General features: G+C 42.6%; 1 protein-coding gene across 4 annotated transcripts in view; it reads right to left on the minus strand.

Annotated features, from left to right (window-relative positions):
* Positions 1-24780, minus strand: part of RBM33 (RNA binding motif protein 33) — a 97539-nt gene that overhangs the window by 18055 nt on the left and 54704 nt on the right. For 3 of the 4 annotated variants that reach the window (XM_083406116.1, XM_083406114.1, XM_083406115.1), the window contains exons 16-17: positions 8051-8251; positions 7046-7234 (exon numbers count right to left, since the gene is read on the minus strand). In XM_083406116.1, the coding sequence (XP_083262242.1) occupies positions 7046-7234; positions 8051-8251 (390 nt within the window). Of the gene's footprint in view, positions 1-7045; positions 7235-8050; positions 8252-18178; positions 18611-24780 lie in introns of those variants that run through there. The other variant, XM_083406117.1, reaches the window with a different exon arrangement.

Below are 24780 nucleotides of genomic sequence, written 5' to 3' on the forward strand. Positions count from 1 at the left end.
GAGACCAATACAGGAGAGACATGTTTTATTGCACAAATAGAGAGACATGTTTTATTGCACATAAAACATGTTTTATGGCACAAATGAAGGCGTCCGGTTTTGCTGGTACGAGTGCAGCGTGGAGTTTCACTGGTCAGCCTTAAGACCGATGGTATTCACCCCTTCACTCTCCCTGTTTGTTGAACTTGCAACCTTTTCATGGAAAGCATCTGTTCTACCACTGAGCCATAACCCCTCCTGTTACAGGATTGCCTGATCCTGACTGAGAAGGCTCCTGCAACGGGCCTGTGCACAGACCCAGAAATTTCTGCATTGCAAAGTCTTCCCTCCTCATGTCCACAGAATAATGAGGAATATCCTACTGTAGTGTGACAAAATGGAAGGGCAGAGCAATGCAGATAGGAGCTGGCTTGATTCTCAAAGCAGGCAGCACCCATGGTTTCTGTGGTTTCCCCTGCAGCAGCCACAATGGAAGAAGGTTGGTTGCTGGCAGCATGTCTAGTGGGGGGCTGCACTCCAGCAACTATACTAGGCATCAGGAAAAGGCTGGAGTGGATATCTGGGGAAAGAGATGCCCCCGGTTAAGCCAAGGAAATTGGTGGCCACATTCTCTCCTCTGACTGTTAGTCCTGCCCACCTCTGCTGTCGCTTTCCACCTTGGTAGATCTACCATTCTTCCAAAGCCCCACTCTGTCCTTTTTTTAAAAAAATAACAATTTATTAATTTTCAAAAAGCAAAATTTAAAAAAAACCACAACAATATAAAAACGGTATAAAACAAAACAAATCAATCATAGCAATTCAGATCACAAATCTTAACTCGATTGACTTCCCTCCACTCCCCCTCTTGGTTCCATTGTAGTATTAGCTTATTCATGCACATTCCTAGAGCCTTATATTCTTAATATTCCAATCTTAAAACCTTAAAAGCCCCCTGTCCTGGTCTTCTGCTGAAGGCCAAGAACAAGCAATCACTTCTCCCCCCCCCCCAAAAAAAGCTTCTGTCCAAGAATACAAAGCAAAGGTTCCACACACCAAATTACCCCCAGTCATTCTTTCTATCATATTCAAGAGCTGATTTCAAAGAAAGGCAGAGGGCGAGTTCTGGTAAGGACTGGAATGGACTTCTGTGGAAGGTTAGATTTTGCTTACTGTGTCAGGAGTGCGTGCAGGAGCCAGGCCCTGTGACCAGTAGGACTCTGCAGGACTAGGGCCTTCCTAAGTTTGTTCTGAAGAGGCAAGGCGCGGTCGCACAGGTGAGGCCAATTGGTAACTCACAGCACCTGGTGGCAAAAGCCAGGAAGGTATCTAAGGTCAGCATTTCCCTTTGGCTCTTTGCCACAGCAACACGTTTCCTGCCTTGCTGTATTTGGCTTCTTGATCCTTGGACCCTTGACTTCGTGACTCCTTGATTCCTGACCCTCAGACCCTTGGCTTCTTGACTCCCGGCTCTCTGACCCTCGGACTCTTAGCTTCCTGACTCCAGGACTCTCGTTCCTGCTCCCACTCCACCATCTTGTCCCTGGTCCCGACGTCCTCAGCAAGGACTTCTACCGCCCGTGAACCAGACCGTGACACACTGGTCTTTTGTTCAGGTACTGAATATTCCTGCTGGACTGAGCACAAACCTTGTGTAGGAGTGGGGCAAAAATAGAGTCCACCAATACATGGGAATTGTGTTTTTATCTTGTATTTTTATACTGTGAACCACCCAGAGATCTGCAGATGAAGGGTGGTATACAAATTTATTTAATTAACTAACTAACAAACAAACAGTGCTGGGGGGGGGGGATGAGGCAATCTGTGTTTTAAGTTGGTTCCAGGCAACCTGCAAGGGAGCTAGAAACAGTTTTTCCATTTCTAAAAAGTAAGGTGTAAAGACTCAGGTTTGTAGGGATGCCAGGCCACATGTTGTGTAGCCCCTTTTTCACTTGGGTAGGAGGTGTCAGGCTACACTCTGCTTGTAGTCAGAAGCCCTTTTTGTATATTCCAGTTGGACACAACCAGCTGGGTTATTTGTGGATTGCACTCTCAACTGCAACCAGTTTACTCCTAGCTCATTGCATTCTGGAAACCAAAGGATAAAATGCAGGAGATGACAAGGCATTCAGCATCGCCAGAATTCACCACCCCAACTTCTGGCTCATCTTAATTCCTGCAATAGACTTATTTATCTGAATAATAGTAATAATAAATTTTATTTATATCCCACCCTCCCCAGCCAAAGCCGGGCTCAGGGCGGCTAACAACACTAAAATAGTGCAACATTATAAAACATTATAAAAAATTAAGATCAAATTCAAAATTGATGGCAACCATAAACTAAAGTTTTGTAAAGATTGCCAAAGGAGGGAGTCAGGCTGCACCCTGACCAAAGGCCTGGTGGAACAGCTCGGTCTTGCAGGCCCTGCGGAAAGATGTCAAGTCTTGCAGGGCCCTAGTCTCTTGTGACAGAACGTTCCACCAGGTTGGAGCCGCAGCTGAAAAATCCCGGGCTCTAGTTGAGGCCAGCCTAACCTCTCTGTGGCCTGGGACCTTCAAGAAGGTTAAAACCAGCACCTTAAACCTGAAGCATTTTTACTAAGCACTTGCACCAAGAAAAGGCTTTCAGGGTGGATATGATACTCCCCACCGTCGAGTTTAGAATCTATAAGCCACTACACAAAAGGAAAAGATTTGGAGGGAGTAGGGTAAAAAGAAAAGTCAAGTACAGTGGTACCTCGGGTTACATACGCTTCAGGTTACACACTCTGCTAACCCAGAAATCGTGCTTCAGGTTAAGAACTTTGCTTCAGGATAAGAACAGAAATCGGGCTCCGGCGGCGTGGCGGCAGCAGGAGGCCCCATTAGCTAAAGTGTTGCTTCAGGTTAAGAACAGTTTCAGGTTAAGAACGGACCTCCGGAACGAATTCAGTACTTAACCTGAGGTACCACTGTACTAGTTTTTAGTTACAAAGTTCTTTAACAACCAACTGGAATGGGAATAGTTAGGAACAGAGGTTAAGAGACTAACATATAGCTGATGTGGAAAGCAGCTATAAAAACATGGCTACACCAAATGCAAATCTGTCTCTTTGGCAAAATAGGAAAGGCAGAAACACACAAGAATTTTTTGTGTGTGTAGGTAAAACATGGAGGGACTCTTCACTGTTGCACAGAATACAAAGAAATGCAGACGTCTCCAAAGTAAGGCTGTTCATCAGTTCATATGTAATCTTATTCTCATGCCAACCTAAAGTTCCCTACAACATGTGATGATACATCAACTTTGATTCAAACCCATTTTTAATTTACAAGCTGCTCGCTTTAAAACAAACAATCCTTACATTACCCTAAGTGAGCACTAGGTTGTGCCATCACTCTAAGAATGCCAAGTGGGACACATTGAAAAAGGCACCGTCACTTTTTCTTCCCTTCCTCAAGCCACAAGGAGTCACCTTTAATTACATTCTGAAAGCACACTTGTCGTGTCAAAAACATCTTTCTCTTTAAACACACTTCAACACAAAGTTTGCAAAAATAACTAAGCCACTTGCAAAGAATCAATGATTAATGCATCTATCTATGATGGTGTCGTGTATTCTCTGCTCTAGCATGTCATATTAAGCATTATTATTTTAGGCAGTGAAAAGGTGGAATATTTAACATGAAACTGGATCGCCACCTTTACAAAGCTAACTGTATTGGGGGGGGGGGGGGATACTGTTTCCAAAGAATGGAGGAGCGGTTTTCACAAGCATGACACTGTGATGATAACCTGATAATATTCCCTGGCAGTGCTGCTGCAAAGAGCTGTCAGCCTTGAATTCCAGAGATTCATTTGACCATATAAATGGCCAATAGGTAACTAATGTTTCAGATCAGAGGAACCTTCCCCAACCGGGTCACTCCCAGGTATTTGGGCTCCAATTCCCATCAGACTCAGTTGATGCTAGTTGGGCGGATGGGAGGGAGTTGCAGTTCAAAAGGCTTGAAAGTATCCGGTTGGGGTGGAGTTTACTAAGTCGGCACAACACTGCAAGAACAGGCTGCTATGCCAGTACTCATCTTTCGGATTAAGGTGGAAAGGCTCCAGAAATCTTTAAATGGATGGTCCATGAGAACCTACCAATTCACATATTACCTCAACATTATAAGGAGTTTAGTACACAGCAGAGGATTCTGAGAGTAGTAGCAGATTATTTCCCTAGGGCAAAACCATGTGATTTGAAAAAAAAATCTATCCAGACACTTTGCATTATAAACTGCACTGCACTGATAGTGTTAAACGTGCAGACATTATGAACTGGTGAACTCATTCATTGGTGTTGCAGGACTAAAACTTCCATCATTACTGACCGCTGGGGTATGGGAAATCCATCCGGAAGACAAAATGCGTATTGAGGAGTTAGTGATTCTAAGATGGTTACCCTTCCTGCCTCTGTTCCCTCCCCCTCCCTTGCAGCTGTTAAGTTTCTGAAGGTGTGAGAACCTTCTCTGATGTCCTAATAAGTTGGGAGGAGGTGAAGCCCCACACACAGCTGCCTTAATCAGTCTGGGAGGATAGTGCTGAGAACCTTCTTTGATGCTGGAAATTGTTATTGGAAAGTGAGGCATGGTTTGGGCAGAGTTTTTTGGGGAAAGCCTGCGCCGCAGGGCTGTGCCAACTGCGGCTACCTGGGGGAGTCACTTCGCCACTTCTTGAGGACTTCCAGGCGGCAGATAGAAGTGCAAGCCTGGTGTGTATATATTGCTTGCTGTTTAGGAATACAGTGGTACCTCGGGTTACAGACGCTTCAGGTTACAGACTCTGATAACCCAAAAATAGTACCTCGGGTTAAGAACTTGGCTTCAGGATGAGAACAGAAATTGTGCGGCGGCAGTGCAGCGGCAATGGGAGGCCCCATTAGCTAAAGTGTTGCTTCAGGTTAAGAACAGTTTCAGGTTAAGAACGGACCTCCAGAACGAATTAAGTACTTAGCCCGAGGTACCACTGTAAAATCATCTTCTCACCCACTTGTGTTTTCTATTGCTTCTGAATCTCTTTTAAAAGAACCACCTTGCATTTGGTAAGACAGCTGGTCATGTTTGCTGTGCCTGATGGGAGCGGAATCCAAACAATACCCGGAGGGCCAGAGGTTCCCCATTCTGGCTTTTTGCCCGTACTTTCCTCCATCACAATGCAAACTTGATATATTGCCTTAAGTCTACTCTCCTAAATACACTTACCTGGCAATAGTCCCATTTAATTCACTGTTTGAGTAGACGTGCATAGGATCACACTGTAAATTGTGCAAAGTTGTTCAAAAGGCCATAACAAAGCTTACCACAAAAAGAAATAGGTGTATGGATTGATCATGTTCCCAATGGGTTTCAAAAATATTTTTTTAAGGGGAAGCTGTTTGTATTTTGAAATGCATTGCTGGAATCTGTAACTGTGCTGGAGTACAAGTTATTTTATTATCCCTCCACCCAAAACCTTGATGAGGTTTGGGAGAATTTTTCATCTGGCAGCAAAGGAACTTCTACAGGGTTGAGGCAGAAGGTACAAACCATGGCAACTACTGAGGGTGTGAATCAGCCCTATGTACTTCCTGAGGTGTGTACAAGGTGAACAAAGATTATTTGGGTGATGCTTTCACAATCCTGCAGCAGAATGCCATTAACAAGCTTATCAGGAGTGGGTGATCACAACTGCAAATTGAAGCATTTTCCATTGCAACAAAATGCGAAGTGTAACGCCTCAGAACTACAGAGCTGGCCCTTTCTATACAACTATCTTCTGTAAGGAACACTCCTAATCTCCTGGTATCAACCAGGGCTGTTAGCTGGGTTTCGAGATTGAGGAAGATGAAGAAAATTTCTCCCCACCCCTCCCAATTTTGGGGGGTGGGAGCAAAAAAAAACCAGGCTGTGCTGTTTTTCTTCCCTCCCAAAAAATCTGATGATATAGTGCAACAAAGCAGCTCCTCCTCAATTCCCTCGCTTCCTTGGATGGCCAAGTGGGTAGCTAGCTAGCACATCTTGCTCAGTCCACAGACAAGGAAGAGGAGAATAAGAAGTTGCTGCTCTCTTACACTATACCATAAAGTTGGAAAAACCCTCCTCCTCTATGAAACAATCTGAACATACCCCCCCCCCCCCAAATACTGGCCAAATGCTCTGCTCCCAATTCCACTTGCAATTGCGGAAGGCACAACCAAATTCTCCATTCCCCAATCTGACCTGGGGAAGAATTCCTTTCCAGGGAGACAATAAGACTACCAGCGAGATGCAGAGGGGGAATAAAATGGAGGGGGTGGGGGTGGGGACATTTTCTTCAGTAAAGGGAATTCTGACTTTACAGAAAGCAGGACCCAGCCTTGTGCTCTTCTTTCCTGCTCCCCTCATGACATGTAGGTGAACATCTGGTCTTAAAGATCCCTTGCAGGATCATCTTCAGCCCTGCCTGATGAAACTACTTTCACTGTCCATGTTTGGAGGATACGCTGCAAATCAAACAACAGGACTCGCCTGGTTTTGGTGTCTACTTCGAGTGGTGGGGAAGTGGTAAAACCTAAGTACCACTTATGATCTTGCCACATGTGGGGGTGAGGGAAGAAGTCATATCCAAAAAGTTTCTCCTTAATGTTCAATCTTGCTCATGATAAATACTGGAGTTAGCAGCAGAGCCCACCATCAGCCAAAAGATGTGTTATCTAACTGAACACCGCCTTTTCTCTCTTAAAAGACTATTTTCTCTGTACTTTTTGAGGACACAGCATTTTCCTGCGAGTACGCTGAACCCTTAGCAAAAGCAGCTCTGGAACAACCATGAAAGGCATTTGTGTGACACTGCATTGAGATGAACAACACTCTGTGCTTGCTGCATCACAGTTGAGATCATTCTTTTATCTAGAAGCCTTTTCCTTTCAGACACACTGGGTGGTTGGGGGGGGGGGAGAGGCATCTTTAAATATATGTAATTAACTGCTAAAAGCCTCCTCCTCATCCTCCCATCAAAGACATTGAGCTTTGTAAGATGAAAGATTTCTGGCACAAGTAACACAAGCCCAGGGTGATTTACCTGAATAGGTCCTACCGACATCAGCAGGTTTTTCAGTTGGACATCCGTGGTTGATGAAGAAAGCCCTTCAACTGACACAATGCAGGGCTGTGGTTTGCACTCTACCACTCGCAGATTCTGTTTATTTGGCATCAGGCGTCCTCGGCCCATCTGGCCCGCAATGCCTCTGCCTCTCCCGTGTGTAATGACCTGCCAAGAACAAAAGTAAGCTGCATTTTTTTATTTACTTGCTTTCGCCTAACTGGATCTGACAGGTAACGCGCAAGTTAGTAATTCACTTAGAAGGAGATGATGAAAGCGGAGACCGATTAAAAGGTGTCATGTTGCTGTTGGCAAATTTTACACACACAAGCTTGTTCGTTGGACTGACAGCCAAACGGTTCAGACTCCCTGCGTGCTATAAATGTGCAAATATGGAGACATGTCAATGTAACAAGGATTTCCTCTCTGGGGGGAAGCAACAGCACCAGAAAGGTTATGCCACTGTTTCCCTTAAGGGCTTTCATAACTGCCCAACCGTCCTGGAAACTCTGGTTTGCCGTAGCAGTTTTCATTCGCCTCCCTGGCCTTCTGATTTCCAGGGGTGGTGTCAGCTCTCCAAATTCAGAGCTTGAAAAGCTCAGCTAGTCTGCAAGATAAGTCCAATGCTAAGAGGGCAACACCCTGATGCACAAAATGACAACGAAGTTCTATAGGTTTGCATAGCAGAGAAACTGAGCTCTCTGTTAACATGATGGATGTTCATTGTGGCAGAGATCGTGTTAAGTTCTCCTTAGAAACGCCATGCAGATTAAGACAGTTTCAGGTGGTAAAAGTCTACTTTAACACTAAAATGACAATACAAAAAGTTGCAAATACTTGACACGTCAACTCTCTCTTCACTCCTTCTCTAGCAGCTGGCATGTTTTAACTGGTTCAGCATCTGAATAACCGTGGGAATTCATTCCTGGCTAGTCTTTCAAACAAATTACAAAGGTGATTTTAATACAAATTGTGAATCCATACCTTCTTTGCCTGATGTATCCCTGGGATGCTTTTCAGCCCCTGGGGAAGTGAGTGGATCTGTGCCAGCTGGTGCTGATGTGGTTGCTGTATTGTTCCTTTTGTCAACGTGACCTTCCGCACAGGCTGATGTCTTTGGTCCAGGGGCTGCTGTAGCCGGTGATGTGGCAGGTCGGAGTGAGAAAAGCCAACGTTCTCACCACCCTGAGGGAAACAACACCACACCAGTTCAGGATCCACAAAACGCAGCACACATTTTCTGCAAAGCTACTACAGCGCCGAGTGTGATTAGTCTGCACAGGTACCATATTCTGCTAAAAACAGAAACTGGCTCGAAATTTTGGGTTAATGCCGAGTGGAAATAGAATTATGAAATGGGGAGTTGGCAAAAAGCTACCCCCGCGCCCCACCCCCCCGGCATGATGACAGGTTACTAGCTACAATGGAGAGAGTCTATGCAAATGTTCTTCTGCATGTATAAATGAATCAAAGCCTAATATATGAGAACATCTAAGCCAGGGATGTCCAACAGGTCGATCGTGATCTGGTAGATCCCCAGGAGGTTTTGGTAGATTGTGGTTGATCGCTGGTTCCCTTTCCTCAGTTAAAAATATAATTGGGCCCCGCCCTCCATTGTTGCCTGATCTCCAGAACGGAAGGCGGAGCTTTTGCAGTGAGGCTGATTGTTTCCTAAGTGATTTTTTGGTGAGCGACTTTTCCCCTTCCCCCTAAGAAAATAAAAATAAAAGCTCAGCAACTTTTCCCTGAACCCCTTAAAAAAAGGAATTTGACCTGAACCCCCCCCCCCCCAGGGTAGATCACTTTTTTTATTATTCTGTGAGTAGATCGCAGTTTCTTAGGAGTTGGCCATCCCTGATCTAAGCTGTGACTTGCATGGGTAAAACAGAATCACATCCACATGCCAGATTAGTTTGATGACAGTGGGGGCTGCCTACTGCATGCTCCTTGGGCTGTATTCCTCTATCCAGGCTTATAGTTGCTTTCTCTGGGTAACACTCGCCAATTTTAGGTTCCCAAATGCAGAAGGGGACATTTAAAATTTAAAAAGGTAGTTATGATTAAAGGTACAATGCTGAGGAAAGAGATCATGTTGGCATGTATGGTTCACATAATTCACTTGGGAAATTTGGTAAAATTTTTGCTACTTAGGTGAATTCTGTAAAGGAGAAATAATTATGGCAGAAAATTATATTTACCAAAAAATATGAAATGAGTATCAGAAAAAAACCTAGAAGCCCCATTTACAATACCAGAAGGCTGAAAATTAATTAATTAAAAATGGCAAATTTCCTAGCCCAGATAGTTTATCTGCTGAGCATTATAACTCCACCATTCTGATATATATAAATATTGATCAGACGGGGCTTTTTTTTTTTTTTTTTTTTTTGGAGAAACAGTAAATTATCTTCCATCATACAAAGGTCAATCAGTAAGAGAGAGCTCAAGATAAGAACTGAAAGTCTATATCGTTATTTCTAAGTGCCAAAAGGGGATTTGATAGACTAGAGTGGTGATATCTGTTAAGAGAGTCTGAATTATTTTAATCTGGGTAGAAATTTCAGATACTGTTTCAACTTCTATATCAAAAACTGACAGCACAAGGGCTGCTTATCTCTTGGGTCAATTTTTACTGTCTACAGCAGGAATGGGGAACATTTTTTTGCTCCATAGGCCAGATCCTTATGAGAAGTAGACTTGCAGGTCAAATCTGCATTGTTATAAGATGGTGTTGGTTATGCTATGCATTTTATATTACAAAATGTACGTTTCTTTATGTGTTATATATTTATAAGTTCAGATTAATATATGTAATCATAAATAAGTTCTACCCCCCAAAAATAAAAGAAAATATTGCTTTTAAAAAAGAAAGAAAGCAATTTAAGATTAAGTGGGCTGTAGTGTTTTTCCTATAAGGAAAGGCTAAAAGCTTTTGCGCCTTTTTAGTTTACAAAAGGTGAGACATGATGGTGGCTTATAAAGCTGCAAATTATGGAGAAAATGGCTAGAGAATTCCACTCCATTCAAAACAGAAGAATTCAGATGTCCAATAAAACCGAATGGCTGTTGATTCAGGTTAGGGAAAATAAAGTCAAACAATACCTAACAGAATTCACTCCTACAGGATTAGTGATAGCCACTAGCTTTGCTGGCTTTAAAAAGAGTTTAGGCATGTTTAAGGGAAATCAATGACTACTAGCCAGGTTCAGGGGCATATTGAGGACCAAATATTGCAGGACACACAGCTGGGGGGGGGGGTTGTATTCTGCTTTTGAGATGTCCAGGGGCATCTGAATTGCCACTGATGGAAGCAGGATGTTGGACTATCCAAACGTCTATTATTTTCTAATTATGGTGTATGCAAATCTTTTTTGCCATGACACTAGACGATTCACAGAAATCCATCTCTCATCAAGTCCAAGCTAGGGACCTGACATCTTTCCGCAGGGCCTGCAAGACAGAGCTGTTCCACCAGGCCTTTGGTCAGGGCCAAGCCTGACCCCCTCCTCTGGCAATCTGCACAGAATTTTGCTTAATGGTTGCCATCAATTTGATTTTCATTAAGTTTTATAATGAAATGTTTTTAGAACGTTGGATTATTTTGATTGTTGTTAGCCGCCCTGAGCCCAGCCTCGGCTGGGGAGGGCGGGATATAAATAAAATTTATTATTATTATTATTATTATTATTATTATTATAAGAGCTACTTGAGAAGGGCATCATTCTGTTATATGTATCATTCCAAATTTTGGGACTCAATTAAAACCAGTGTTGTCCTAGAGGGGATGCAAACCTTTCTAATGATGATTGTGATTGTGATTTATTGAGTTTATATACCGCCCTATACCCGGAGGTCTCGGGGCGGTTCTAAGAGTTATGTTTATGTACATTTAACTCTGCCAAGTAGACCTGAAACTTTTGCTTAGCCTTTCACTTACTTGAGCCTTTACCAGTATGTTAACATGTTTTGTGTAGCCTCCGGCAACGACAGTGCCAAGGCTGCATTTGCACAGAACCAAATAGTTCCCATCCTCAACAATTATCTGCCCACAGAGCAAGCCTTAGAACCGAGCCAATAACCAAGTAAATACATTAGCACTATTTTGGTAGATTTACTGATCTTCAAACCTTGAAAGCCAACTTTCATTATGAATCAAGACCAATATTTTCAGATGACCTTTAATATATTCTTATTCTTCATATGCAAAGTGAAAAAACAAGAACAGGATTAGGTGTGAGACAGTACAGTTAAAAGGGCAGGCGCTCTAGTCACAGTCAATTCTTAAACAGTTGATCCGCAAAATACCAGATCCTACAGATTTAAAATGCAAACAGTGGGAAGTCAAGAAATATGCTTTCATCCCATTATTATATAAAACAGTATTGTATCACAAGTAATTTGTTACAACCCCCCCCCCAAAACCCCCACAATCCTTGCCAGTTTTCAGTGAGGGGTATAAGACATTCCTAAGCTAAAGGTGTTGCACACTGACATATAGCTTAATATTGTACTTATGTGGTATAGTGGTACCTTGGTTTACAACCATAATCCGTTCCGGAGGTCCGTTTGTAAACCAAAAAGGGTTGTAACCCAAGGCCTCCCAAAAACTTTTGTTCGGAATCCCCCCCCCCCTGGGTTGTAATCCAAAAAAAGTTGCAAACCAGGACACGCACTTCCGGATTTGACATGTTTGTAATCCAAAACGTATGCAAACCAAGATGTATGCAAACCAAGGTACCACTGTATTAATTTTCTATTGTCATTTGCGACTTGGAAGTCACCTTCAAAGTCCAGCTGGACTGTACAAGAAAGAACATAAAAGAATGAGGTCCAACCATCTCTAGATCAATGGTTTATTTGCAGAAATCTAAACTTAATTACCTCCAGAAACTTAAGAGACCATGCATTATTGTAAAGAACATGCATTCTTTAATAAATAAGACCTTTGAAGGAGTGCCAGAATTTTGTATGCTGTGCACTCTATCACGGATACCCTGACAGTTTCACAATGAAGATGAAGTTTGTTTGCCACCAATATTAGCCAGACAAATTTATTTATAACAAATGCTTCGAGGATGTCCTGATAAAAAACTGCCCCATTGATACTGTCAGAGCTTCTTGCAATTTGACAGATCAAATCTTATTTTAATTCTTAAAACCCCGCGAATGAGCGATATCACCAGCAAGCATTCTGTAGTGAGCAAATTGATTAATCCCCTTCTATAGAAATCTCAACTCTTGATTACACCTATCAGGCGTTAAGCAGCATTATTCCAGAGTGACAACACTTGACAAATTCCCCAACCATCTCTCTCAGCCTTTGTGGCCCTTCTAGCTTGTATTAACCCTGATGAAAAATTAATTTTCCTTATCTTTGACTAAAACCCAAAATCCAAATCCGCCAAACTGGCAACTCTTTCTGTAAAGGTATTATGAAAACCTCCAAAAGATTAATTGCATGTCTTCAGGTGACATTAAATTAATTTCTATACTCGTGACAGACATTTGATACTCCGTACTGAGAGGACAGATAACATTGTAAGGATACACAGAAGGACAGTAGTGGAGTGTCCCAGGGCAGCCTCTTATGAATTCTCCTTTCGATAAGGCCATACTTCACTGTCATTGGCACTGTTACCGATCTTGCAGCCCATAGACCTCACTGCACAGGTTTCTATTAACGACGACAATGCTGTGTTTATCCATGTAATCTTTTCTAAAGCTAATTCAAAAATCACCCAACAGCGAGGGGGATGTGTTTGCCGGATAAAGCATTTAAAGGAAATAAACTTGGGTCGATTTGTGAAGTGTCACATTGTAGGGACACAGGCAGCAAAAAACTGCTCTGCAGACGTATTTTGTAAAGATGAGCGGACAGGAAACCTTGCACCACAGGACCTCAAACGCCCGCTCAAAAGTCCTTTTTCAACAAGAGCCTTTTTATAAACATTTAAAAACGTCCATTTTTCAGCCTTTGTGCGCTCTCTCTCTCTCTCTCTTACCGAGGGGTAAAATACTCTAAAACCAACTTGTTGAGCAAGTTCATTAGCAACTATATTTACCAACTGGCAGCTCTATAATCAATGGCCACATTGACCTGAGATGGGGCAGTATGCTCAAGAGGACTTGTCCTTACACATTCAGTTAAATGGGGTAGGGAAGATGGAATTAAAAACCAAATGGAAGTTCTGGGTAGAAATGAAGTCGTACGTCCTCCCTCAATAACTTTGCATATAGCACTGAATCTTGGTCTCCTGTTTGACTGCTTAATTTGCAAAAGGAACTACAGTAGATGCTCGGGTTGCAAACGTGATCCCTACGGGAGGCACATTTGCAACCCACAGCGCCGCGTCTGCGCACACATGGGTTGCAATTCGGCGCTTCGGCACATGCGCCAAAACCTGGAAGTAACCTGTTCCGGTACTTCCAGGTTCGGCGCGATGTGCAATCCGAAAACGCACAACCTGAAGCATTTGTAACCCGAGGTATGACTGTAATCATACAGTGAATGAGACTGTCCAATTGTGTCCTTCCACTAACAGGAAGTGCTTTTGTCCAGTGAAGGTTTCTATCAGAAGAACAGAGAGGTAAACATTTCCTTTGATTCCCCCTCTCCCATACCACTGTCCATGCTGTTTCAAAGCTCCCCCATCCCCCACAAAAGCCTCTGGAGCAATTTTTTTAGTGGGGGGCATCAGCAAGTATAATCTCCCTTCCCATTCTGTTGACAGAAGCCTCCACTGTATCCTTGTGTCTTCAATCAGCAGAGGGACACCACCGCAAAGAACCAAAGCCTTAGAAACGGACAGCACATACTTATTTTTACTGCCCGGGCCGGGGGAAGGATTGCAACCTTTTTGTAAACCACTTTGAGTGGGGGAGGTTGCAATCGGCGTATGAATATTATAAAATAAATAATAAGCAAACCAAGTTTATATGGGGACATGATCATGGTATCCAATTCCTAAGAGGTCTAAATGCAGAGGGAGACAGGAGCTGTGGCTCCATTCCAGCTTTTTTCTTCTGCCTGCAGCTCTCTGTGTGTGTCTCTCTCCTCTCTCCTGCAGCTTTCTTCTTCTGTCTGCTTGCCTATGTTGCTTCCCTGTTTTGCAGCCATCTCCTCTGCTGCAACCATCGCCGGAAAGCCCACCACCTCCAGAGCCAAGCACATATGACTGAACTCACCTAAGTAAAATGCATGTGTGCTGTGGTCGTACTGTATACATAGGGTGGGTAACAACATTCCATTATTTGAATTATATTGACTTTCTGGTTTATTTCTCATGGCAATGTGCCTGGAACACCTATGGGGAATGCACTAGCAAGACTCATGTATTCCATACATTACCTGGGCTCACATACACTCATAATTCTTATTTCCTACAGGATGGCAGAAGCAGGAGAAGATAGAAGCAGGAAAAGATAAGAGTGACTTCTTTTTCTTTTCTTTTTTCTGGTAATGTTCACAATAGCATTCAATTTAAGCGTACTACTGGAAATTAATGTTTTGTTGTTGATTTACTTGTGTGCTGTGAGCAACGCCATGCACACAAAGCCCAGTGCATCAAAGGGGACTTACATGAATGCACAAAGGTGCTATATAGACTGTTCTACACATGTTCCTGGTATTTCCAGCACAATCATCCATATTTTTCCTTTCTGAAGAGAATTCATGTTATTTGAAAAACATGCCCTTCAAATGTTACAGATATACACTGATGAGCTGTGAAAACCACAAAGATGGTCCTTGCTACAATATCTTATCTTGCCTTAGGACTTTAAACGTTTAGCAACACAAAACACAATAATTTATAAAACGCAAACACGCATGCGTTAGTGACAAGTGAAATGTTGTTAAAATTGACCAAATTCACTGGTTTCTATCTAGTAACATAATGGGCAGAATAATGATGACCCAAACCCCTGCAATACCTTGATCGCACAAAAAAATGGGTGATAAGGTTTGCCTCGTATTTTGCTTGCAATATTTGTCATGCACCCCAAGAATCTGCATATAAAGGAATGGGGAGAGCTAAAGAAGTGATGATTTCTTAATACATAACTCAGTATCTTATTTTTATAACTGAAACAATTAACTCATAATTCGATGAACACTGAGAACTATCACTGAGAAATATTCATACCTTCAGAGTCTCAACAACAGTTTACATTTGCCTTGGGAAACAGATTATGTATGGTTGTATGGTAAAAAATAATAAAACTCCAACTGGAACGGTGGTGGGGATACACACACTACTGACTTCTGTGAGGGCAAAATAAAATGGCTAAGCGTCTGTACTTCAGACGTTATGATGACAGACACTTCCTCTTAACTAAAAAAGTTAGCAAATTATACTATGCAGGAAGCAAAAAAGAAGTACAATTCTAGAATCTGTTTCTAACCAACTTTGCTGAGATGTAAATGTTTAGGAAAGGCTAGGAAGTCAGCAGTTATATTTGAACACATAATTTAAAGCTGAGGTTGGGCACGGGGTTGGTTTCCTCCCCAAAAAACATGACAAATCAGTTGTGACTTAAATGCTTGGCATGCAATCACAAATGCATTTCTAAAAAGGATACCAAAAATGTAGCCAGCCTTTCCCATCCCTGCTCTGCCATCTTTCCCAACCTCTTCTGGTATCCTCTGTGATAGATCAGTTTCTTGTATCTTCATCCGAGGCAAGTCTCCTAAGTATTCTGAGGTGTTTTCCAGCTGGGACCAGGATAGACTCTGCTTTCCTTTCCTGTGATGATGGAACAGCTGCTATGCCTTGGAGTTGCATGAAATTGCTAGGCAGGAGCTCTCCTCACCTGGCTACTGAGGTAACTACTCATAGCAAGAAAGGCAATTGGGCAGAGACCCTACTGTAGGTTATGCAGCCCAGACAAAAGATGCCCGTACAGTGGTACCTCAGGTTAAGTACTTAATTCGTTCTGGAGGTCTGTTCTTAACCTGAAACTGTTCTTAACCTGAGGTACCACGTTAGCTAATGGGGCCTCCCGCTGCTGCCGCGCCGCCGGAGCACGATTTCTGTTCTCATCCTGAAGCAAAGTTCTTAACCTGAGGTACTATTTCTGGGTTAGGAGAGTCTGTAAGCTGAGGCATATGTAACCCGAGGTACCACTGTAATCTATAGCTCTCTAGCCCACAATGCATTTCCCAACACTGAAGTGCCCACCCACTTGATATTTTATTTTATTCCATACACACGCTCACAAGTTATAATTACAGTTTATGGAGATGAAAATACCTGGGGAGGTGGGGGGGGGGAGAGAGAGAGGAAATTGAGATGATGCATGGTTTCAGTACAGTGGTACCTTGGGTTAAGTTCTTAATTCGTTCCGGAGGTCCGTTCTTAACCTGAAACTGTTCTTAACCTGAAGCACCACTTTAGCTAATGGGGCCTCCTGATGCCGCCGCGCCGCCAGAGCACGATTTCTGTTCTCATCCTGAAGCAAAGTTCTTAACCCAAGGTACTATTTCTGGATTAGCAGAGTCTGTAACCTGAAGCGTATGTAACCCGAGGTACCACTGTATTACCCTTTTCAATGGCCTATCCTAATAATGGGCCACTGTACTTTAAAGAAGCCATCTCTCTACTTGTTTCAAGTGTACCATTACTACAGTGGTACCTAGGTTTGCATACATCTTGGTTTGCATACGTTTTGGATTACAACCATGCCAAACCCGGAAGTGCGTGTCCCGGTGTGCAACCCTTTTTTGGTTTTAACCTTTAAAGCCCCATACGGCCTAGGACCCTCGTACCTACGGGACCGCCTCTCCTGGTATGCCCCACAGAGAAACTTACGGTCTTCAAATAAAAACATCTTGAAGGTTCCAGGCCACAGAGAAGTTAGGCTGGCCTCAACTAGAGCCAGGGCTTTTTCGGCCGTGGCTCTGATCTGGTGGAACACTCTGTCACAAGAGACCAGGGCCCTGCGGGACTTGACATCTTTCCGCAGGGCCTGCAAGACAGAGCTGTTCCACCAGGCCTTTGGCCAGGGCACAGCCTGACTCCCTCCCTCAGCAATCTTCGCGGAGCTCTGGCCCAATGGTTGCCCGTGGCTTGAATTAATTAATTTTATAATGAATGATTTTAGAGTGTTGTTTGTGCTGTACTTTTGTAGTGTTTTATTGTTGTTAGCCGCCCTGAGCCCGGCTTCGGCTGGGGAGGGCGGGATATAAATAAAATTTATTATTATTATTATGGAATTTTTTTTGGTGAGGGGAGGCCCCATTGGCGAAAGCGCGCCTTGGGTTACAACATGTTTTGGTTTACAAACTGACAAACTGACCTCCGGAAATATTTATGGTTGTAAACCAAGGTACCACGGTACTTTCTCTAAGACGTTGGTCCATTTTATGGAACAAAATTAGTTCTCCTTGCAGTTGCTATTGATTGATCTATACAGTAGTCCTACCAGTGTGCCATAATGCTTTACAGACTGCAAAAGGTCAGTTCCCTGCCCTGAGGAGGCTACCTTCTAAAATTTGACTCAGGAAACAGAGTGAGGGCGGGGAGGGGGGGAAGGGTAATTAGGGAAACAATGAACACTTTTAGCTACAGGCGGAGTTACAGCAAGGCATGGGAATCAAGGGGCTGTGCCAAATGATTAACAGGGCAGGTGGATCTTGAAGAGGGGTTTGGGGGCAGGAAACTGCAGGTGTTCTGGGAGGTAATACCAAGCATGCAGGGCAGCGAGGGACAAAAGGAAAGTCTTTTGAGGCAACAGACCTTTGGATGGCACAGCTGGGGGACCAAAGTTCTGGCAGGAATGTAAGCGTGGAGAAGTATGAGTGGGCAAGACCATGGAAGCCCTCTGAAGTAAACAGCACAGGGCTTGGGTAGGATTGTGCTATCTATACTTACAGTAGTAGGAGCTGAAAAATACCTTGAAGTTCTTAAGTAGCACACTTTCAATTAATGGAAGCAAGGTAGGTCCTGAGTACAATTTGCAAAATACCGAGTCTGAATGAAATCACAGCTAAGCTGTAGTCCTGCCCTCACTAACAGAAATGTGAGTTGTCTCCAATATTGTTGTGGATTTCCATATAATAGAACCGATGTTATGATCTATGAGATCACAATAAAAGGGCTATAAAAGTACACATTATTTAAACATTTTTATTGCATGAGATGAGCAATACAGATGCAAAAAACCAAAAGTATACAATCATTGAACTTTTTTGAACAGTTCTCATTTTTAGAGAGCAATCCTTGCTTCCCAAGTGAAGCAAAATTTTCTCTCCCTCCCCCCCATTCCCCCACCTCTTCCACTCTTTTCATTCCTAATATAAATGCCAATCAATAGCTTGTGTAGAGTGGAATGAACAGTTGTGCTGTTTCAGCCTTTGGAGACACTATGACTTCCAACAGTTGCAACAATTACATAAAACAAAGCAGAGTTTCCATATATGAAAGACCCACTAGTGCAGTTCTCCACAGAGACTAAGGTGTGTTTCTTGGTCCAGTATAAGACTCAGCATTTTCAGACGACAGAGGACTAGACATATCACTCTGAGCAAGGGAGGTCAGTCTTTGGCTAAGGAGAAATCACCCAACAACAACATAAGATGGTTGAACAGCAGTTAATGTTAAGCATTATGTAATTCCACAGTAGTCAATGGGTATCATCCAACATGTACACATGAAATTCCATCACCAAAAAGGAATATAGGGACAATAACCACAAACCTGCTTCATAAGACCATCATCACTACTCCGCCATACTAGTTTATACTGTCACAATTAGCACAATAACCTCAAATCTTAGTGCTTGCTATTCCACAGGCTAATGGGTTTATTTATAGTGAAGGAAATTCTAGAAGAACCGCCCATAAGTCAGCCATCACTAGCCCACAATGCATTTTTATTTGATCTCAGGAACAAATACTAGTGTTAATATATTTTTATGTTTCTATGTGTTACAATTGTACTGGGGAGATCAGTGTAAAAATATGCCCTTCAAACCCCTTAACTGCCATCACGTCTAGGGACTGTGATGATAGAAGCTTCCTCTTCCATACATGATCCTTTAAGTTTAAGAAGCAGAGGAAGAAATAATTATTAATAGCGTCAGTCCACCCAATTCAAGGAATGGGCAAGTAACTTCATAATGGCTGGAGTAATTCCCTGGGATCAGCTCTCACCCCCAAACGTCAAAGCTTCTGCCAGTTAGTGTCTTTCTCTCTTGCAGTGACCTATTTCTACAAAACCCCCCATTTGCCCATGTGGGGTTCAATTCTGTAGCACAAGCTTGTCACAAGTGCTTCCTTGTGCATGAGTTGTGCTTTAGTATCGCTGAAAAAAAATGTTAAGTGGGTACTAGATTTACCATTTTCATGATTTATGGGGATGCAGGGGCGAAGCCAGACAGAGATAAAGGTCATCTGCATGTACAAAAGGGATTTCAGTGACAAGGTGATCAAAGAGTTAGTGTGATGTAGAGGTTGGAGTGTTGGACTAGGACCAGAGACATGCATGTTCAAATCCCTACTAAGTCATGAAGCTCACCTAAAGGCAGTCACTTTCTCTCTCCCCAGGGATGCTGCGAGGATAAAATTGGGGATTGTGGGGAAAAGGAAGACCAGGCACCCAGAGTCCCTTGGAAGAAAGGTATAATAAAAATTGCTAATATATCGTTGTGTTGAGCTGTCACTTGTGTGCAAATCGTGTGAACCCCTTTTCTGTCAAGTGCTGCTCCAAATGAAGATGCCAGTAGTACACATTACAACTACTCTAAGTTTAAAGGAAAGGCCAGGATGGCTGAAAGGGAAAAATACAGAGTCTAAGGACAGAATAACAGCACAATGAAAGCGGAAGGAAGGGGGCAAGCGGATACTGAGCCTAAGGGTGTTTAGTCAGAGGGTCTGGAAAGTAGGGGGCTGAGAGACAGAGGCAAAGGTTTGACAAGACTAGGCTCCGTTAAATACAACGGGGCTCAAATGAATAGTATTTAACTTCTTTCATGGGTTTCAGTGGGACTTGGGCCCAATCCAGAAAGACAGTAGAATGAGATGGAAAAAGTGGCTGACAAGAATTCACACTGCAGGTGGGGGATATCTATTGTTGAATGGTCCCTCATATTGAAACCCAAATATAAATATAAATATAAATATAAATATAAATATAAATATAAATATAAATATAAATATATAAATATATAAATGCACATCAGGGAGAAAGTTTCTAGCACAGCCAACGTTGTGTTAGTTTTTTACTTGCATAGTGATTTATGTATGGGTGCATTCATGATTCTACACTTGCAGTCTGAAGTGGTTCTGTACATTCTACTAAATTAGGCCTCTTCCACCTTAATTCCATTGCATGTGCTGATCTGGCTTCAGTTACAACTAAATTTATTTAGAAGGGGGACAGAGTGGTTGGTAGAAAAATAGGCAGGCATTGTAGCAGGCTGAGTTAAGCAGGAAAAGAGCTGGGGAACAACCCAAGGATGTGAGGTTATTTCTTGTTTGAAGGAAGCAGTGTGTGCATTGTCTATTTCACCTATTTTAATACCCACCTAAACATTCAGCTGAAAAATCGTTTAGTACAATGGTGGGGGGGGGGATGCAACAGCACAACCCAGCTCTGAAAAAATACCCACTGCAGACCAGGTACAGAATGCAATTAAAACTATGACGCAAACCAAACACTGGTAACTCCAGAGTGATGAGGCTGGGCATTTACCCTAGCCCTCAATACTTGCAAAGGGCTCACCAGTCCAAAAATACTGCCACTCTCACTTTGCACCCAAGACGTTCAGAGGTCATGAGAGAATTCCTGGGTTGCATACTCTACATCGGCTAGATTAAGGGGGGGGGTCCCCTACTGAGAAGACCTTACCAAAGAGACCCCAAAATAATACAGCTAGCACTGAAGACCAAAAGCAGTCCTTAGCAGACAACGCAACAAGCTTGAAAAGGAAGCAGCAAAAGCAGCGAGTCACAGCAGCCATTCAGCCAAATAGTAGCCCAGTTCTGAATGGCCATTATCTAAAATCTTCCTCCTTGGCAAAGACTTCCTACTAAACACCTGTTGCCAGCCCAAAAGGCAAATGACATGATATGAACACTCCTCTGAAGAATGAGTCACAGCAACTGAAGAGCATAGTTTCTTATTTATCAAATCAACAAGTAGTAGTATGAATGCAAATTTAACACAATTTCTAAAATTCTCTTAAATTTATGGTTACTCTGGAAACTTCAATGTAAGCCAGACAAAGAGGATGAGACACACAAAGATATTTCTGAGAGAGCTTTTACTACAACGTTGATATATGCACCCAAGAAGCAGAGGCAAAGCAGAAGCATTGTTCTGAGCAACCAACAGTGAGTTAGGAGGTTGACTTCCTAGCGTAAACTTATCCCAGTGTTATCCCACCATATTCTTAGCAAGTGTTAGCAAATCTTGTGTGTCAAAAGTCAATCTGAAAGTGCCCATGTTGTGTCACTGATGTCACAATGTATTAAAAAAAACTCCACTGTGAATGACAGCATGAGTTTGCTAAGATTAATTATGCTTTTAAATTTATTTGTGCTCTGCTAAGTCAATATATTATGTATGTTTTATGTATACTGACAGCTATGTCCAATCCTATACAAAAAAAAAACTTACTCAAGGTGGCTTACAACAATTTAGAATTCTTATTATTTTATATGGTAGCTTATATGAGTATTCATTACCTAGACAAAACAAAGTAGTCCGTTAATGATCATACAAGTTTTCATCAAGTTTGTATAAATCTGAAAATGCACAGAACCAACAATTCTGAGGGAGAGAACATGATGCTTTCTGAAACAACCTATCCAGAAGTAAGGTTTACTGATTTCAGTGGAGCTCACTCCAGAGCAAATCTGCAGAACTGGAGCCTAACAACCTGTCTAGAAGTGCCCAGTGTCTTGGTGGTGGGGTAGAATAATGTGGTGTCTTGGTGGTGGGGTAGAATAATCTTTTTTCCTTGCCACACCAACGCCCTCCAGAGACAAAGGTGCTGGCACCCCAAGGATCTGCAAGTCTCCATCAACATCTCTCCATCTGATGTCCACAAGGACAGAGAATAGAGAAGAGGGAAGCAAATGGCAGGCACCAGTTTAGGGGAGAGAGAAGGGCTCTCTCTTCTAAAATGGCCCCTAATTAATCAGGGGCACTTTTTTAATGGTCTGGAAGGTTAATAGATGAACCTATTTGATCAAACACTGCAGCCCTCTTTTTAAAAAAAACTTCTAATACACAGTGTAAAAATGTAAATGTAAGTATATATTTTGTGCTCAACTTCCATGGTACAGTCTTCTTTGGGCCAAAATGCAGTAAGGAAAGAGGTTCTCCATTTCAATATTTCTGTTTGAAATGTTCAAAGCAACCTGCAGATCAATGAGTAAGTGATCAGGATTCCTGCCATGTGTGCTATTTGCATAATAGTTCTTTTCTCAAGGCAGAAAACTGACTTTTGACTTGCAGGGAACACGTATCCCTAACCACAGCATAAAGGCAGCTTGAAATAAGAAAATTCCTACATAGAGAATATGGTTACAGAGAACAGCAAGCACAGGTGGGATTACATACACTTGTGTTTTGCCTCATTCTCATTTGCTACAACAGGGGTAAAGGTAAAGGAACCCTAGGGAACTGGAATTACGTAGCAAGCCAGATCCTTATCTCCCCTACCCTGCACAGGCCAAATTTGACAGGTGAGTGGGAACACCACCTGTTAATCACCTAATGTCACAATAGTGATGGAGTGCTTTGTACCACTGATCAGCTGATCATTGGCAATTCAGAGTGCTGAGCAGGACTCTTTGCAAGCCCATTCAAGGATTGGCTAGCTAGTTACCCAGTGGGAACTCAGTAGTGCAGCCAACCCCAACTGGCTTACTCTAACTGCCAATCAGTAGCATCTTCACCTGTCCCTCACCTGACATCACATATGATGTCAAGTATGCGACTGGGGCAAGTGGTTTGGAGAAAACAGCCTTATGGGCCAAACTGGGATCTGTTCCCAGCTTAATTAAACCCATAACTCAGGGATCCCCACTCCTGTGCTACACAATAGGAAGCTTTGGTGAGCTGAATGGTCATTTCCCATGAATATCTGTGCCCCCCAACTGTCCTACCTGACAGTTTATATGTTGCATGCCAATCTACCACCTTATACATAGGTTTTCTATGTGAAAAATAGGGAAGCTGATATAAATGATGTTTCATGAACAAACGTGAGCAGGGTAGTGCTTTCATAATACACTTCCAAAGGAGAAGAATTATGACTTTTCTTCAAACTTCTGAAAACAATGGATTAAAGATCACAATGTCCAGCAAATGCTGCAGTTGGCTTTGCAATAACATGCAATGGCACAGCTGTGCTGAAAGCACCAACATCAATATTCTTGTCAATGAGTCTGAACAAAAGCAAAAATGGAAACACGTCTTCAACAGGCTGGTAGTTCTCAACACTTTCAGAAAGAGCTGCAATACCAGAAGATCAATATACTGTTCAGCCAGAACATGATATAGCTGACCTAGATGAGTTCAGATTTTGATGGAACACTTACATTCAAAACCTTGACCCAAAGGAAGAATACATAGATGCCTCAAAGGAGAGTTACCAAAACATGCTCTAGGCAGGACTCAGAACTAGACATTCAGCAGGATTTGGGATGTCTACCTTACAGAGGGCTCTGACAGACTTAATCTTTGTGTAAGCTTAGACTAGCAAAATTGTCCAGACTGTCTCCCTTGCTGCCAATAACTCCCCTTTTCTCTGTGCAGCATGTGGAACAAAGTAACATGGTTGTAACTTTCTGACAAACTATTGAAAATTTAATCAAGCATCTTGATCTGAGTTTTCATGCTTAGTAGCAATTTTCTGTACAAAGGAATGTAGCTATACACCTGCCTGCACTGGAAAATTGGCTCACCCCTATTTAGAAGTTTAGAGGAAGATACAGCAAGTCCCTTAGGAACTCTGCAGCGTGAAATATGTCTGTGTATTGCAACAAGAGGAAATATACCACCCAAATATACCTAGCCTGATAAATTAGTCCTGGCAATGCCCTGCACTCACCTGCTTTTTACTCACAAGAGTAGCTAGTGGAGAATAAGCAAAGCACTCCATTCTTCCTTTCCCAGCCTCTCTTGTGACTAAAAAAACAGACTAGCAAAACACTGTACTAACTAGAAATGAGCACTCTCTTCCCACTCCATCAACTCACTTGTTTCTATGCTGAGTGCTCCGTGAAGTCACGGGATATGGTCAGATCACTCTGCCCCTTTTCCAATAGTCTATGGTGTTACTATGCTAGTTATGCAGGAAGCAAAGTCTATCCTGCATGTCAAGGCTCCACCATCAACCTGCTGTGTTTCTGTGCTGGACGACTAAGTGGTGATACTCCTTTCTGTGGATCCAATAGGTTGTCAGCAGAGCCATCAATCGTTCTAGATCTACCCCCAGCCTCCTGTGTGCCCATGCAAGAAATGTAGGAGTTTCGCCTGCTGAGTGACTAAGCACAGCAGTTGGAAACCTCCAGGCCCATGAGCCTAATTAGGCCCACCTCTGAATTTGGCCCAGAAAGCCATTTTGGGCAAACCATGCCCCCTGGGCTTTTCCAATCTCTTATTTCTGATCTTAGTGTTGTAGTCCCACAGTATTTAAGATCAGAGATAAGTGTGGCACTGTGGTACTTAACATTAAGATTGAAAATAAACATCTGCTTCTAA

Source organism: Podarcis tiliguerta (assembly GCF_965153285.1).
Source record: "Podarcis tiliguerta genome assembly, chromosome: 12".
Classification (NCBI taxonomy): Eukaryota; Metazoa; Chordata; class Lepidosauria; order Squamata; family Lacertidae; genus Podarcis; species Podarcis tiliguerta.